A 17,986-nucleotide genomic window follows, 5' to 3' on the forward strand; every position below is an offset into this window, starting at 1 on the left:
TCTGTGAGCAGTGTAAATGTGCATACTTGTTTCAATAAAAGCAGCGTATGCCAGTTGATGCACCCTCAAGTAACCAGCCTATTCATTACCTGCCAACCAAACGAGTGACAGTGTCAATTTGTTGGCAAATTCCAATAAGGAAGACGTTGTTACTTCTGCATCATTTTAAACATAATATTAAATAATACAAAGTCAACAATAAAAAAAAATTTAATGTCACATTTAGCCGTAGCCTACAGCTGAAGACTTGACACAAAATAAAGAAAAAAGAATGATAGAAAACCTTTTTTTCCGGGACATATTTTTAACAAATGATTAATAACACTACATTGATATTTGATGGAAAATGCAAACTGTTCTTAAATCGCTAAATTATTCGATATGATGAACAATGTACTCCACATATTCTTTAAGGTGGACATATGACCCACACCACGCACAATTTAAAGTAATCCAAGGCCGTCCCAATACACATGGCTACGTTCAATTCAAACTAAATTTAAAGATGCCATCTGCCACGGTGTGCCGCTTTTCACCAATGTTTTGTAACCGGCAGCCACCGCATGAAAAAAATCTACAAAAATCTCTTCAAAATGATCTAAACTGATAATTAGAAAAAGGATTAATTTTTTTCATCAGATGCCAAGAAATCATCTTTCAGGCCATTATATTTTCAAAATTGTCTGGGCAAGCATGCCCCCGTAACCCCCTAAGGAGTCTTGACTGCCTTGCATTATTTATAACCCTCTAAACATTGTCATTTAAACAATTTTCCAAATAAGCTGCTGTAATTTTCAGGATTTTTTAGGGTTGGGCATTCTCATCTATGAGTTACTCTAATTCATTACCAAGAGACTAATGTTTCCCAGTGAGCTAAAATGAAATGCAGTGATTTAAAATTTTTTAGTTTCTAAGTAAATATTGGGAAAAAAAACCCCCATCTCAAACCTATGTCAGCATTTTAGAAATACTGATGCATATGGCTGAAATAAATGAAAATATGCTTAATACCTGTTCATTGTTATTTTCTTTATAAAGACATTTGCCAGTTCTCTAAACCATTTTTTTGGTTTGACTTTCAGGATCGTATAGAAGGAATCTCTGTACAAGCTCAGACCTTTCTTGAATCGGGACATTTTGATGCTGACAACATTAAGACCAAACAGGCAGTTGTTATTGAGAGATACCAGAAGCTTATGGTAAGAACAGTATCTAATATGTTTAGTAGCTCATAGCAATAATTGTTATTGACGAACTTGAATCGTATAAAGGTTATTGAATTAACAATTCATAAATAAATAGTAGGGGTAGTAATGTGATGCTGTTTTGCAAGTAAAGGCCCCTAAACTTATTTGTTTTTGAGATGTAAAATCAAGGAGGTGATGGCTTCTTTGGCAGACTAATACCAAGTCTGCTACTGTATTACATGCAGACTAATACAAAGTGTGCTACTGTATTCCATGTAGACTAATACCAAGTCTGCTACTGTATTACATGCAGACTAATACAAAGTGTGCTACTGTATTCTATGTAGACTAATACCAAGTCTGCTACTGTATTACATGCAGACTAATACAAAGTGTGCTACTGTATTCCATGTAGACTAATACCAAGTCTGCTACTGTATTACATGCAGACTAATACAAAAGTGTGCTGCTGTATTCCATGCAGCTAATACAAAGTGCTACTGTATTCAATACAGCTAATACAAAGTGTGCTACTGTATTACATGCAGACTAATACAAAGTGTGCTGCTGTATTCCATGCAGCTAATACAAAGTGTGCTACTGTATTCAATACAGCTAATACAAAGTGTGCTACTGTATTACATGCAGACTAATACAAAGTGTGCTGCTGTATTCCATGCAGCTAATACAAAGTGTGCTACTGTATTCAATACAGCTAATACAAAGTGTGCTACTGTATTACATGCAGACTAATACAAAGTGTGCTGCTGTATTCCATGCAGCTAATACAAAGTGTGCTACTGTATTCAATACAGCTAATACAAAGTGTGCTACTGTATTACATGCAGACTAATACAAAGTCTGCTACTGTATTACATGCAGACTAATACAAAGTCTGCTACTGTATTACATGCAGACAAATACAAAGTGTGCTACTGTATTATATGCAGACTAATACAAAGTGTGCTACTGTATTCAATACAGCTAATACAAAGTGTGCTACTGTATTCAATACAGCTAATACAAAGTCTGCTACTGTATTACATGCAGACTAATACAAAGTGTGCTGCTGTATTCCATGCAGCTAATACAAAGTGTGCTACTGTATTCAATACAGCTAATACAAAGTGTGCTACTGTATTACATGCAGACTAATACAAAGTGTGCTGCTGTATTCCATGCAGCTAATACAAAGTGTGCTACTGTATTCAATACAGCTAATACAAAGTGTGCTACTGTATTACATGCAGACTAATACAAAGTCTGCTACTGTATTACATGCAGACAAATACAAAGTGTGCTACTGTATTATATGCAGACTAATACAAAGTGTGCTACTGTATTCAATACAGCTAATACAAAGTGTGCTACTGTATTACATGCAGACTAATACAAAGTGTGCTACTGTATTACATGCAGACTAATACAAAGTGTGCTACTGTATTCAATACAGCTAATACAAAGTGTGCTACAGTATTACATGCAGACTAATACAAAGTATGCTACTGTATTACATGCAGACTAATACAAAGTGTGCTACTGTATTACATGCAGACAAATACAAAGTGTGCTACTGTATTCCAGTAGACTAATACCAAATCTGCTACTGTATTATATGCAGACTAATACAAAGTGTGCTACTGTATTCAATACAGCTAATACAAAGTGTGCTACTGTATTACATGCAGACTAATACAAAGTCTGCCACTGTATTCCATGCAGACTAATACAAAGTGTGCCACTGTATTCCATGCAGCTAATACAAAGTCTGCTACTGTATTCCATGCAGACTAATACATAGTCTGCTACTGTATTCCATGCAGACTAATTAGGTATTGTAATTGTTCAGGCTCCGATGGTGACTCGTAAGCAGAAGTTGTCGGAGGCGATCCAGCTGCAGCAGTTTCTGCGAGATGTTGAGGATGAGGAGGACTGGATCAGAGAGAAGGAGCCCATCGCCTCGTCTACTAACAGAGGTCAGTTACTCAGCTGCTTTGTATTTTGAGTAGATTCACCTTGGGCTAACTGTATCTGAGTAGATTCACCTTGTGGTTAGCCCATCATCTTGTGCAGTTCAGACAAAAAAAATTAAAATCTAAACAATTCAAATTGCATAATTTCTATGTAAGATTTTAAAGATTGGTACATAAAATTGAAATGCACAAACTAGTTTTACAGAGTGCTCATTAGTGGGGGTTTTATACTGGGATGTTGTTAACCTTTAGACTACTGGATTAATTTTTGACAAAAACCATGTTGACTGGGTACATGTTTATAATTTTTACTCATATAAATGTTTTATAAATACATAAAATAAAAGATAAAGACACAGGAAGCTGATTTGTCTTCCATTTCCTGTTAATAAATCGATTCCGATGAGTGTTGCGTGCAAAACAGTGGGAAATATCAATTGGGGAATGCACTGTATACAGTGTACAGTATGTCGACTGGCGTGTCATCGGGTGAGAGATCTCACCTGCAGTAATCAGAAGGTTAAACATTTATTCATTCATTCACTTAATAAGCGATGTAGTTTTCATGCCTGGGTGTCGTTATTCATCCATTCATTACGGCTGCCACTACTGTTGCCTATACTTATATACCTCATTGCCATCAATGGATATAGCCTCTACATTTCTCAGTTTCCTACATTCAGAGATGATGATCCCCCAGTGTTTTTACTGTTTGTGAATTTTATATCAATGAGAATGACACTGTAATAGAATATTGATTGGTTTGATTTGTGTGCAGGCCGTGATCTGATTGGTGTCCAGAACCTGATGAAGAAGCACCAGGCCCTGCAGGCTGAGCTGGCCGGTCACGAGATGCGCATCAGCAACGTCAGTCAGGACGGATCGCAGATGATCAAAGACGGACACTTCGCCAAAGATCAGATACAGCAAAAGATTCTTGACCTTCAAGAAAAATGGCAACAACTTAAGGTCAGTCTCATGGTGTAATACGTTGGTTATTTGCTGTTTTTAAAACGTGTAGGACCCACTATAAAGGTTTATTCCTTTTAATTTGTATCTGAACAAATTAGGTATCTAACAAAGACATTCCATTCTTAGATTTAACTCCAGAGTAGGTTACTTAACAATATGTTATTACCCATTATATCGTTCCAGCCAGTGCACCACGACTGGTATATCAAAGGCCGTGTTATGTACAATCCTGTCTGTGGGATGGTGCATATAAAAGATCCCTTGCTGCTAATCGAAAAAGAGTAACCAAAGTGGCGACAGCGGGTTTCCTCTCAATATCTGTGTGGTCCTTAACCATATATCTGATGCCATATAACCATAAATAAAATGTGTTGAGTGCATCGTGAAATAAAACATTTCTTTCTTTCTTTACCCATTATAAAGCTGTAGTGTGTCATGCTTCTGAGCCTTTTTGGTTATGAAATTTATTAAAGAGAATGTTTATTGATGATGTAGTTGTTTGTGTTTTAAACTAATAAATTAAACTGTTTGGTTAAAAAAATTATTGACAGTATGATATTTACATTTCAAAAGCAAAAATTATTCAATAAATTTTATGTGAAGCTACCATTATGCAACTGAGATGGCACCTTTTAAAAAGTAGTGTATTCCAATTACACCAAGTGATATTACTTTATTTCAGGACAAAGCCTTCCAGCGTAAGCAGGATCTGGAAGATTCTCTCCAGGCCCAACAGTATTTTGCTGATGCAAATGAAGCGGAGTCATGGATGAGGGAGAAGGAACCTCTGGCGGCAAACACAGATTATGGAAAGGATGAAGACTCTGCTGAGGTAATGTTAGGCTAATGTGATGTGAATGTTGCTATATTATAGTAAGACTGAGTAAATGAACTTTTGTTCAGTCGGTAAAGACCCATGCTTCATGCTTCAAAAACTTTTTAAGTATGGACTCGTGCAATTTGTTTGGACTATTAAGTTTCTAAGTTTTGAAAAATAGTGTTATCAGAATAAAGCAAATTTTTCATTTGAGTTTCTCGTAAATAAAAATTTAATTTTAAATAAAGCGGATTCAGATTTGTACATTGCAAGTATTGTTGGGATTGAACAACTAAACATGTTTACGTGCCAATAAACATTATCTATGTAATAACTGTAGACTATTTTAAATATTGTCTTGTTCTCACTTTGCAGGCTTTATTGAAAAAACATGAGGCATTTATGTCTGACCTGGAAGCATACCGCAGTGTTATTGAGGGGCTCCGAGAACAGGCTTTGTCATGCAAGGTATGAGGATGTTAACTGTGACTCAAACAAATGTAATTGGTGAAAACTCTTGCCATTCTATTAGTTTCTAACAATAATTTAAAAATATTACTGAAACAAATTTACTTTTTGAATATCTTTGAAGAAGTTAATATTTCATAAGACAGAGTAACCATAGTGAATAACTGTATATATTTGTGTATAATGTTTGTTTTTGCTATGTAGCAACAAGAAGCTCCTGTCATTGATGATATTGGCACTGAGAAAGTGATGGCTCTGTATGATTACACCGAGAAGTCGCCACGCGAGGTGTCCATGAAGAAAGGCGATGTCCTCACATTGCTCAACAGCTCAAATAAGGTGACGTATATCATAGCAGCAACTATTAGTTTCATTTTATTTGTAGGTTTTTCATCTGTTATCATAAATAGAAATTCACTCTAGGTATTTTAAGGATTCATTAAATATTTCGTTAACCATTTGTGCAGACCATTACAATTTTAACCTATCTTGTTATTAATATTTTCCTTTTATTTTATAAATAATCTCATAAATTAAGCACGTATTTGTAAGTAAGATGCAAAATCTGAAAAAATATACATGTGAACACCTGAATTCAATTACAATAATATATGTTAAACTTCATGGACTGTCCTTACTTTAAAATATTACAAGTATGTAATGTATGTATGTTTATCAGGACTGGTGGAAGGTTGAAGTTAGTGACCGTCAGGGGTTTGTACCTGCTGCTTACGTGAAGAAACTTGATCCAAGCTTGTCGGCTAGTCGCAACAATTTGATGGACGAGTTCACAATTTCAGTTCGACAGAATCAAATAGAAACACAGTAAGCTTTGGCAGGATATATTCACTATAGCATTTGTTTTTATTCTAAAAACATCTTCTATGGTAATATGTTGTCTTTACATTATCACCTGTTTGACAATCTTTTGATGTCAAGACCTTGACAGTATGTTTAAATAAATGTCCACTACTTGTACTAGACATTACAACTTATTTCTGTTTAATGAGCACTTTATTGATTTAGTGTATTATAAATGTAGCATTATTGCCATCAAGTTTTGAAATTCTTAATATTTCACCTTATACAAACTTCAAAAATGTAAACAAGATTATAAAGTAAATGTCCAATAATGTTTAAAATGTCGCCAGTGAATTACACAACTGCTTTTTCAGCAGCATTGCAACCATGACTTTCTAGGGCTTTTTCATTTTACATTAATATGTCAGTGGTCTTCTGCTGTATATATACCGGCGTCGTGGTTAGCCATCGGTCTACAGGCTGGTAGGTACTGGGTTCGGATCCCAGTCGAGGCATGGGTTTTTTAATCCAGATACCGACTCCAAACCCTGAGTGAGTGCTCCGCAAGGCTCAATGGGTAGGTGTAAACCACTTGCACCGACCAGTGATCCATAACTGGTTCAACAAAGGCCATGGTTTGTGATATCCTGCCTGTGGGAAGCGCAAATAAAAGATCCCTTGCTGCCTGTCGTAAAAGAGTAGCCTATGTGGCTACAGCGGGTTTCCTCTCAAAATCTGTGCGGTCCTGAACCATATGTCTGACGCCATATAACCGTAGATGAAATGTGTTGAGTGCGTCGTTAAATAAAACATTTCTTTCTTTCTGCTGTATATCGAATTTGTTTCATAAATTACATGTATTTTCACGCTGGCGTAATGTGTATTTGCGTTGTCTTAGATACGCCAACCTGCTGGACCTGGGCAACCAGCGTCGTGAGAAGCTGCAGGAGTCGAGCAAGGCGTACCAGCTGGTTCGCGAGGCTGCCGAGCTGGCGTCGTGGATCACGGAGAAGGAGAACCTGATGGTGAGCGAACAGGTCGGGGACGACCTTGAACAGGTGGAGGAGATGCAGAAGAAGTTCGACGACTTCCAGAAGGTGGGTGTCGCTGATCAATATTAACTTCATTACAAACAGTACAGCCGAATATTAACTATATTACAAACAATACAGCCTAATATTAACTATATTACAAACAATACAGCCGAATATTAACTATATTACAAACCATTTGAATCGGAGAGGTTTGATGACTTCCAGAAGGTTTGTGTGTCTGCCGAATATTAACTATATTACAAATAATACTGCAGAATATTAACTTAATTACAAACCATACTGCAGAATATTAACTATTTTACAAACCATACTGCCAAATATTAATTATATTACAAACCATACTGCCAAATATTAACTATATTACAAACCATACTGCTGAATAATAACTATATTGCAAACCATACTGCCGAATATTACAAACCATACTGCCGAATATTAACTATTACAAACCATACTGCCGAATATGATTTTAAAATTGCATAACCGACACACGAACAAAACAATGGTTCTCGTGAAATATTGTTCCCTGTTTTGTTGTATTAGTCAATGTTGTAAAATCTAGGTCACATCGTTGAGTTAATTTTCACAAAGTGGGTGTGTTAGTGAGGAATGCATAGTTTCTCACATGTATACAATCATTAGTTGAAACTTATATAGTTTACATTATTTATTTTAAACATTTGCAATGGAGAAATTATAATTTATTTGTGCTATGTCTACTAATATAAGATTAGCACCAACATGATACATTCCAATGCCCTTTGCAAAGAAATAAAACAACTCTTGGAGCAAGTTGTTGAGAAACTGAAAGCTGTTTTTCAGTTGTGAAAGACAGTCGCACACCAGTATTTTGACAGCAGTAACGTATGTTTGTGAAGAAAATGTATTGAAGACAATTCAGACAAAGAAAATTAATATTTGATTGACTGATATTCTGTTTTCAAGATAATGTTAAAAAAAATATGTTAGTTTTGCATCTGTCATCAATTTTACATTACATGTAATAATGCATTTCTGCACTACATTTTTTGTAATGGTTGTCTGTTTAATTCTAGGACCTGAAGGCAAATGAAGCCAGACTTCACGAACTGAACTCTATTGCTGATAGACTTACTGCCATGGGTCAGACTGAAGCAGCAGAGAAAATTCGGGAACAAATTATTGTAAGTATATAGAAATGTTGAAATACGCGGTAAAGATGGTGTCACACATAAAACATCAACGACCTTAAAATTGAGAGAAATCTAAGTAAGTGACATATTAGAGACATAAAACTTTAATGAGGTTGGCATTATTAGACATTTAAAAAAAAAGATGCTTAACTTACTCAGTTTACAGACAATTAAATTTAGTAGAAAATTGCAGTTAATATGCATGTAACCATTGTTGTGTGTTCAGTTAATCACTGTTAAAACAATCACACGCAAGTTTTTAAGAACATTGTCTTGTAGGTCTCTTTAAATTTAGCGTCATGAAATATTGGCATTTTGTATAGACAAATAGGTTACATTTGTGTAATGTCTCCAATCTTTTCTGTAGAAAGCATTCCATTCCATTTCCAAAAGAATTTAAATAAATATTTGGTTACAAAAATATCCTAGTGAGGTGAAATTAAAAGTGCTTGTTTTTTAACTTGTTTTTGCAGCAACTGAACCAGCGGTGGGTGACACTGCAGCAGGTTTCAGCTGAGAGGGCACAGACACTGGCCAGTTCTTTTGAAGTGCAGCGATACCACAGGTTTGAATGTAGATTTTGCAATAATTCCATGGCAACTACAACAAAAACGTTTTCTGTAATACAGCTTACTATTTCCATAAACGAAACTGGTAGGTCATGGCAGTTATGTGGGCATGTTCCTTACTGGTGTGTGTATTCCCATGGCTTTACATATGCCATAGTGACTAATGCTCTAAAGTTGGGTATTGGGTATTATGTTATGAAACCTCTGTGTAAAATATCTGTTTCTTTTATCCTTCCATTCTTCATTTTCCTTGCGTTAAAATTGTTGTGCCATAATAACATGTCTTAACAATATAAATGTTTTTTAGTTTTTTAAAAACCTTATCTTTTAATTTGTTATTTTCTCACAAAGACATTTATCAAATACTGATTGTGAATGATAACCTGATTGTAAATGTGTTTTTGTTTTTTTACAGAGAGGTGGATGAGACTAAGGACTGGATCCATGAGAAGGACACTGCTCTTAACAATGACAACTACGGCCATGACCTCGCCAGCACGCAGGCTCTGCAGCGCAAACACGAGGGACTTGAGAGAGATCTGGCTGCACTCGGAGAAAAGGTCGGTAACTCGTAAACATTACTTTGTTTTTCAATGCAGCATGTTGATGAAAAGATCACAGTGCCATTCCTAATACCAAGCTTCTTTTTTTTTTTTTTAATGGAGTCCTATGAATTGTTAATAAATGTATTTCTTTTGTCATTGATTGTCAATTAGTGTTTGCTCATGTCAGTCGAACTTATTTGTTTTGTTTTGTATGCATGAATAGTTGTTTTGTAAGGCATTCCCTGAAGATTTCTGTATTTTTAGGTGCGTGGTCTTGATGAACTTTCTAAACGTCTCATGATGACCCATCCCGAGCAGTCTGAGAACATCCATGAACATCAGACAGAAATTAATGAGATGTGGAATGAACTAACATCAAAGGTAAACAGAATACATAATATTCTACAATCTGTATTAATCTTATCAATTATAAAAAAAAGTAATTAAATTATGATTTAAATGTTAGCTTGTTAGCAGGACATTTTAAAGTCAATTTCTAAGCTATGCTTGTAAATAGAAGTTGAAGAAATGTGTTGAAATTTAGTTTTCACCAACTTGTGTATTTCACTAACTTAAGTATCTGACAAATGAAAAATGTTCTGTCACACCACTTCCTATATTGGTTGTAGGTTTACAATGTTGATCATGAAAAACACATCTTTTAACAAACACCAACTTGAAGGTACCGTAGGAATACCTCAATACAACATTGATCACCATATTAAATGAAATTTTTGTTGGGGTATGATTTTTTAGGACTGCTTGATTTTTAAAGTCCAAGACTTGCAAAGCTTAACTGTTTTATTATTTTATCAGCAACAATCAAATTAATAAATAAAATGTTTTATTTGTTGAGGACATACTTCCAAAGTACTGCTTTATCGTTACAGGCCGAGGCTCGCAAAGCTAAGCTGTTGGACTCGTATGATCTGCAACGATTTCTCAGTGACTATCGAGACTTGACCTCCTGGATCAACAGCATGATGGCACTAGTGTCGTCTGATGAACTAGCCAAGGACGTTACAGGTGCTGAAGCCCTGCTGGAGCGACATCAGGTCAGAGTTTGAAATTACAATACTTTTTATAACTTTACTGTGAGCTAATATTGTGAGCACACGTTGTATTAGATTTATTGCACTCATTATACATTGTTTTTGAGTTCAGGTTTTATTCCCTTGAATGTTTTAAAAAAAAAAAAAAAATTTTAGTGAAGCTGAAGTGTATGTTCAGATATATGAAAATTAATTAATTTTGCTAGATATATCAATGGCAATTTGGCATTTTGATATTCTTTTTAAATGGTCTTCTGTGTTGAATTTAAGAGAAATGAACAAAATGGAAATATTCATCGACAGCAAATGTCTGAATTTGAGCAGTGATTTTAACCCAGATGTGTAGACAGATTATTGGCATCAGACACTGAAAACCTGCAGTTTAAATTTGATTTTTAAAGAATCTGCCACATTTTAAAAAAATATTGAGCATACAATATAAAACAAATTGAAATCCCATATTTTGAGTTCATTTCAGCTTTAAACTACAACGATCATTTGTTGCTAGTTAAAGATGAGTATTTGTATTGTTCATAGAATAGTTGCTTTGGAACAAAGGAATGGGCAGTTTGGAGTTAGGGAGAAAATAAAGCTCTCTTTGATAACTGTTGACTGGGTTTTTATTTCAGATATTACCTTAAAAAAATTTCTTACAATTTGCTGGTTTTACATGAATTTTGCTTGAATTCTCTGGATAAGATGATGTTTAACGAAGAGGGTTTTTTTTTCTTGTCATTGATATTTGTGGGCTGTTAAATAAATTTTCAGATGTTCAGTTCGGAAATCGTGAGTCATTACGGCATCACGTCGCTGCCCGGGGAGGAGGAGGAAGAGGAGGATGAGGTAGTGTGCACGGCGTGTCAATAACACCGTACTGCACGAACCGTGTGGAGAATGAGTCTAGTTGTCGTGCATCATCATAGGTCCCCTTCTCTCGCTAATACACAACCCAAGCCTCTATCTGCAGTAGTCCTCTCTCAGTACTTTAACATGAAAATTACAGCCTGCAAAATCTATTCAGTTGGTGATCTAACAAATCTGGGGACTAATTTACTAAACTCTCGCAACTTTTTGATCTTGCAGTGCAATGTTAAAAGACAAAGAGGATGGTTTGTTGTCTAGCAGAGCCTAGAAGACCTTTGTGAATTTGGCCCCTGATCAATTGTTATGGCTTTGACTATTCATTTGCTGATCCAAATTAACAAGATGTGTTTATTGTACCTTATGTCTGTTCAGTTGTTGATCAGACTTAACAGATTGATGACATTTGATACGTCTTGAGACATCTGTCGCTTATGTCGATTTGATTGTTGATCAAACTTGAATAACATGGATAAACTTGTCAGATACATTGATGAAAGTTGATGTCTTGTCCCGGTTTACTTGAGATTTCCAGACAGTGTTTTGCAGGATAGTCTTGGACAAGACACTTATTTCGTGAAGCACTGTATTGCGTAAAATTTAAATTAGATATTTATTTAAGCCAAATTGTTTAACGACATCAATAAAGGTTTGTCTTGAGTGTCGGACAGTTCTAAAACTGATACTGCATGTAAACTAACATTGAACGATTGTTTTGAAAAAGTGTTGATATTTAGCTGTATTTAAGAATTGACCACAATTACTTTTTGGTTTTAAACATGTATTAATAATTTTAAAAGGTACACACTTTTGCATACTTCTATGGATATTCATACAGTGTGCACAGTGGGTTTTTTTTAGTTCTAACTTGCCAAAAATAATTGCAGTCAAACTGTATTACTCAATTTTGTTGCGTATTTCAAAATATATGTCTGAATTTGTATCTGTATATTTGGGTAAACTTCTTTCAGACATGTTTTCCATAGGAATGCAAATGTTCATTCACTATTAGTCGGATCAGGTGATCTTTTTTGATAAGCAACATCATTTTTGCTAGTCTTAGCTCTGTGTATTCTTGCCTGAATAATCTGGAAAAGTAGTGCAAGTTAGGGATAATGTGTGACTTTCTTTGCGATTCATCGAGATGAATGCAAATAACCAAGAACCCTGTGAAAAGAAAATTTTATTAAAGCTACATGATAGGGATTATGATTTTGAAATAGTTTTACATGAATTAGAGTGAAAATATTGTTTGCATAGTATTGAAAGAGGACTGCTGCTAAGTTGCAACATTTGTGAACATAATTTTCCTGACTGACTGCTGGAGACAACAACGTTTAGCCTGACTGGGAAACACAGTTAGGACTTATAGCCAATTTTCTTTCAGAAACTAATCATGGATTGTGACTTGCAGAGGCAGAGTCTCTTGTTAATATATAACGGAGCTTGAAATACTGTGAGAAATATATCTAGTTATTGACTGATTGATTTGTGTGTATTTCAATTTGGTTGCTGTTTATAAAGAGATTCTCTTGTATGCATGTATTAGGAGTGTGGAAAGTGTTGTGAAGTTATTTTGTTTTCTTGGACATCCCCAAATAAGTATACAAATTATTTTTTGAATAATGTCTTGGCTCTTTATTGAGCTACTGTTGTTTCTATTCACACAAAGCTTTCTCCCAATTTTCATTCTTTTCGATTTGTATAAGTCATCTGTAGCACATTTAGATAATTATGCAATCAAGACAGCCAGTAGTAACCTTGCATAATTCATCTGTATTGGAATATAATACTTCCGGTTATTGTAGATTACTGTATCATAAGATTATAATAAAGCAACACATTTTGGTTTGAGCTCTGCTCATGTCACTTAAAAAATAACCACAAGGATTTTTTTCGTAGCATATTGTTAAAAATGAAATGGAGGAATAGCACATCTAAAACAGTTATATAACCTTCAAATTTCTTAATCACACATCCTTAATTTATTTTTTTAATTAAATCTTGTATAGCCTGCATGTACTTTAACATCTGAGAAATAACTGTTTTTATATTTTTTAACAGTTATTTTACTCTTAAATATAAAATTTTGCGAAGATGGCCTGATTTATGACAAAAAACATACAAGTATATGGAATGAAGTCAGATTTGCATTTCCACAGTTTAATCTCTACTTAATGTGATCACTTCAGCTAGTGACAGCCAGCATTTCTCCGTTCACAGGTTGATTGCTGGTAAATCGGGTTAATAATGTGTTCATAAAATTGCTGTCCTGTGATTTTTTTTGGACTTTGTTTTATTTTTTTTCATCAAATTGTGAATTATGAACCAAATCCATTGACAGTGATTTGCCCTATCTGTTTTTAGATTTCCCACTTAATAGCTGATGTTATTTGAAGTATTTTTCATGTTGTATACATTGAAACCTGTCTTAACAAGACCCGGAACAAACCAGAATCTTGTAAAAACTGGTGAAGTTTCGTGATACAAAATTTTCGAAATTCTAAAACTCGACCCTCTAAATACCTGTCTAAGTTGGATAAATAGTAGGTCCCAGCCGTGAACCGGTTTAGACAGGTTTTACTGTATGAAGCTTTGAAATTTAGAATGATTCTGACAGCCACAACCATGTTTTGTATTGTGTTTCTAAATTCTCTACAGCTGCAACGAGAGCCCCACCAGGGAACATCAGCTGACGTGTTGAAATATCCCTCATAATATTTTAGATTTTGAAGTGTATTAGAGTAGTTAGTGTGTGTATTTCCAACCAAATTGCACCCCAAGGCTTCAATTGCATCTTGTGTTAGATGAACTGGTAGAAACTAACTAAAGTCATTCAGACAAGCTGATGGTCAGACCATTTCAGAGGTGTTTGAAAAATGAATTATGATTGTTAAAATAATTTGACAAGATCTAACCATGCATGCCTTGCCTAAGTTAACAATGTCTGACTGAATGTTTGAAAAAACAATCTTTTCTTTCTGTTAATCTTCTATCTTGGAATTTCTTTTGCTCCATAAAAACATGATGAAGAATTATTTGCATACACTAACTACCCTTCTTTATGTCAGATGTATATTGTGATTTTAGCAATGTATCTCGATTTTATTTTTTTTTAATAATAACTGGATGTTTTGTTTTTTATTATAAATAAAATAATAATAATAATTATTATTTTAATTTGTTTCTTACAGAAAACGTCCTGTACTGTTTCACCCACTGCCGAAACTGTAACATTTGTTGTTATACCATGCATTTAATCTGATTATATTGTCAAAATAGTATACCATCATCTGTTACATGCTCATTTTATTTTTTGACAGCCAGTTTTATTGGATTAAGAAAATATTTTTTGCCAAACTACATAAAAGTGATTTCCATTACTTTTAAAAAAAATTAACTTCTTTTGATACTTTTCCAGGAACACCGTACAGAAATTGATGCTCGAGCTGGCACATTCCAAGCATTTGAGTTGCTGGGTCAGCAGTTGTTGCAGAATAGTCACTACGCAAGTGATGATGTTCAACAGAAACTGGAGGAACTGGCCAAGGCTAGAGAGGAGCTTGAACAGTCAGTGTTTTTAAATCACTCGTTATTAGGCTGTCGTGAATCTTTTTTTTACTATTACATTATTCATTGCCAACAGCTAATTGATTAAATTGTCAGTATTGGCAAATACAGTATTTCCAATCTTCCTGGTTGTTGTAATAACTTAAAATGCATTATTACCAGCCACCACTATTATTCTTTCATTTATAATAAAAATACAATCTCATTTTAGTGATCACATGTAGATATAGGCATACAATATTTTTATGTGTGTATTACAAATAAACTTCTTTTTTTTTAAAACTTTGTACTGCTAAAAGTCAGTATGCAAAAAGGGCAAGGTTCATTTATGAGAAATGGCACCAGAAAAGTAAACTGCTTTTCTTCTTTTTTTTTGAAATTGTCAGTCATACAAGCTCTTGTCTTTAATTCATTGCTATGTTTTGAAGCACTGTTGTTGAGGTGGTTGTTGTTGTGTTGTTGACACAGAGCGTGGATCAGTCGGCGTATGAAGCTGGACCAGTGTCTGGAGCTGCAGCTCTTCAACCGAGACTGCGAGCAGGCTGAGTCGTGGATGGCGTCGCGGGAAGCCTTCCTCGCTGGTGACAAAGTGGACGGAGACAACGTAGAGACCCTCATCAAGAAGCACGAGGATTTCGACAGGGCCATCAATTCTCAGGTCAGTTCTTACTTACAGCACTGTAAACAGCCCTGCAAGCAGATTGAGCAGGTTCTTCTGGAGTACTCTGTTTTTATACTGCTTTCACACTGGAAATAGTTTTGATTTAGACAATATTAGAAACTTAGAAGCTGTTTTAGAAAATTATAGAAACTGGGATACGTCTAATACATTACTTTTAGTCGGTCTGGATGAAAATGAGAAAATGCTTATTTGGCATCTGTTAGGGTGTCGCCATGTTGAAGCTTTTCACATTATCAGTTTATAAATTAAATTAATTCTGGCTTTAACAAAAGTATTGTTTGATTTGGAGATTTAATGAATTGTTAAAAAGATTATATTTTATTTGCAAAAACTATCTTTATCTTCCATTTGTAAGATAATATTAATTATTTTTCAGGAAGAGAAAATTAATGCCTTACAGCAGTTTGCCGACCAGCTGATTGCTGCAGACCACTATGATGGACCAGCTGTGGCTGACAAAAGGGACCAAGTCTTAGACAGGTCAGTGGGGGCTTTCAACAAATAAGTGTTAGTGTTGTTTTTTAAATGGAACTGTTCAGAGAACTGAAATAAATTGAAGGTATAGTAGCATCATTATTTGAGATATTCCAATTGAATACCTGTATTAAAGACTTTTATCTTAACTGAAATTGTTCCATGGATTTTGGTGAGATAAATTGCATGTTTGGAAAACTATCGTCAGTTTATATTGTGAATGATTTAATGGACCTAAATGTAAGTGGGTTTTTGTTTTGCAGATGGACCAAACTGAAAGATGCGTTGATTGAGAATCGCTCTAAGCTGGGAGAGGCGCAGACCCTGCAACAGTTCTCTCGCGACGCCGACGAGATGGAGAACTGGCTGCAGGAGAAGTTACAGATCGCGTGCGATGAATCCTACAAGGACCCAACCAACATCCAGGTAATCACATTGTGAATTGTGAACAGTAAACAGAACGATGTCGTCGTTCCACAATCATCCTTGTTGTGAAGTTCTTATACAAGAAGGAATAAGTCCAGTGTTAACAACTCCAGCCTTTCAGTCAAATTAAAACCCCCAGCAGCATTCATATTAAAGAGCAACAATGATTTACATTATATTCTTTCGCCCTCAGGTTTATAGGACAGAGCTATCCCATGAAAGAAAGCTAGGAACAATATTTTTATTTTTCATATGTCATGTTGTCATTGCGTTTAACATGAGAAATATTATGTCGTGTGTAAAATATGACGTCATAGTCATATTAAGTTGGTGATCTGAGGTCATCAAACAACAAGCCTTGACCCAGGTCGAAATTTCCACCATGTCTGGTGTACTTTCTTTTTATCCCACATGACCACATATAATGGAGTCTTATTGTAATAATAATAATTTATGTGTGTAATTTGTTAGCTTCCTGAATGTTATTATAGTCACTTAAGTATTATACACAAGACAATGTTTGTTTTTTTAAAACTCAAATGTATAATTATGTTAATGATTGTTAGTAGATACTGAAAGTTTTGTACTCTTTATTTACAGAGCAAACATCAGAAACACCAAGCTTTTGAAGCTGAGCTTGCTGCAAATGCTGATAGACTGCAATCGTTGATTGCCACAGGACAGAGTAAGTTACTATAATTACGCAAATATTGGGCAAAACAAATAAATTCATTTGTTCAGTTTTAACAGGCATTTGGGTACACATTTGCAAACTGATGTAAATAACAGTTTTCCGACAAGCTCCTCTGTACTCATTCTCAAATTGGAGTTTTCCCCTGTCCAAACAAGTATCTTACAACTGATATATCAAGGCTGTGGTATATGCTATCAAGCTTGGAGAAAATGCATATAAAAGATACCTTGTTGCAAATGGAAAAATGTAGCACGTTTGCTGTAAGACTATATGTTGGAATTAACAAATGTTTGACACCCAGTAGCCGATGATTAATAAATCAATGTGCTCTAGTGGTGTCGTTAAACGAAGCAAACTTTTTTATATTTTGGAAATATCAAATGAGTGACATCCAATGTGCTTTTAATGTTGTCGTCAAACAAGACAAACTTTATGGGTTTTTTTTTATAACTGTTATAAAACAAAGGGGTGGAATCCAGCCTAGCATTAAATTTCTTGTCTTTGGCTTATTTGGTAAAAAATTTTTTTAGTGGACTCGGTGTTTTTATATAGTCTCAACCTTTGTAACCGATATATCGAGTGTTGTCGTGTTTTGCTTTCCAGTCAGGGAAAGCGCATGTAAGATCCTTTGCTGATTTTTTTTATAGGAGTAGTCTTTATGTGGCAGC

The 17,986-nt window shown here is 34.9% G+C and overlaps 1 protein-coding gene across 3 annotated transcripts in view; it reads left to right on the forward strand.

The window, feature by feature from the left end:
- Window positions 1-17,986, forward strand: part of LOC121383336 (spectrin alpha chain-like) — a 62,991-nt gene that overhangs the window by 28,113 nt on the left and 16,892 nt on the right. For all 3 annotated transcript variants that reach the window (XM_041513301.1, XM_041513299.1, XM_041513300.1), the window contains 18 exons: window positions 1,083-1,199; window positions 3,037-3,163; window positions 3,939-4,129; window positions 4,815-4,964; window positions 5,325-5,417; window positions 5,622-5,756; window positions 6,097-6,242; window positions 7,117-7,315; window positions 8,329-8,436; window positions 8,919-9,010; window positions 9,430-9,574; window positions 9,824-9,940; window positions 10,450-10,614; window positions 14,894-15,042; window positions 15,511-15,700; window positions 16,101-16,204; window positions 16,462-16,624; window positions 17,225-17,309. In XM_041513301.1, the coding sequence (XP_041369235.1) occupies window positions 1,083-1,199; window positions 3,037-3,163; window positions 3,939-4,129; window positions 4,815-4,964; window positions 5,325-5,417; window positions 5,622-5,756; window positions 6,097-6,242; window positions 7,117-7,315; window positions 8,329-8,436; window positions 8,919-9,010; window positions 9,430-9,574; window positions 9,824-9,940; window positions 10,450-10,614; window positions 14,894-15,042; window positions 15,511-15,700; window positions 16,101-16,204; window positions 16,462-16,624; window positions 17,225-17,309 (2,476 nt within the window). The remainder of the gene's footprint in view (window positions 1-1,082; window positions 1,200-3,036; window positions 3,164-3,938; window positions 4,130-4,814; window positions 4,965-5,324; window positions 5,418-5,621; window positions 5,757-6,096; window positions 6,243-7,116; window positions 7,316-8,328; window positions 8,437-8,918; window positions 9,011-9,429; window positions 9,575-9,823; window positions 9,941-10,449; window positions 10,615-14,893; window positions 15,043-15,510; window positions 15,701-16,100; window positions 16,205-16,461; window positions 16,625-17,224; window positions 17,310-17,986) is intronic.

The sequence above is a fragment of the Gigantopelta aegis genome, chromosome 10, assembly GCF_016097555.1.
Source record: "Gigantopelta aegis isolate Gae_Host chromosome 10, Gae_host_genome, whole genome shotgun sequence".
Taxonomy (NCBI): domain Eukaryota; kingdom Metazoa; phylum Mollusca; class Gastropoda; order Neomphalida; family Peltospiridae; genus Gigantopelta; species Gigantopelta aegis.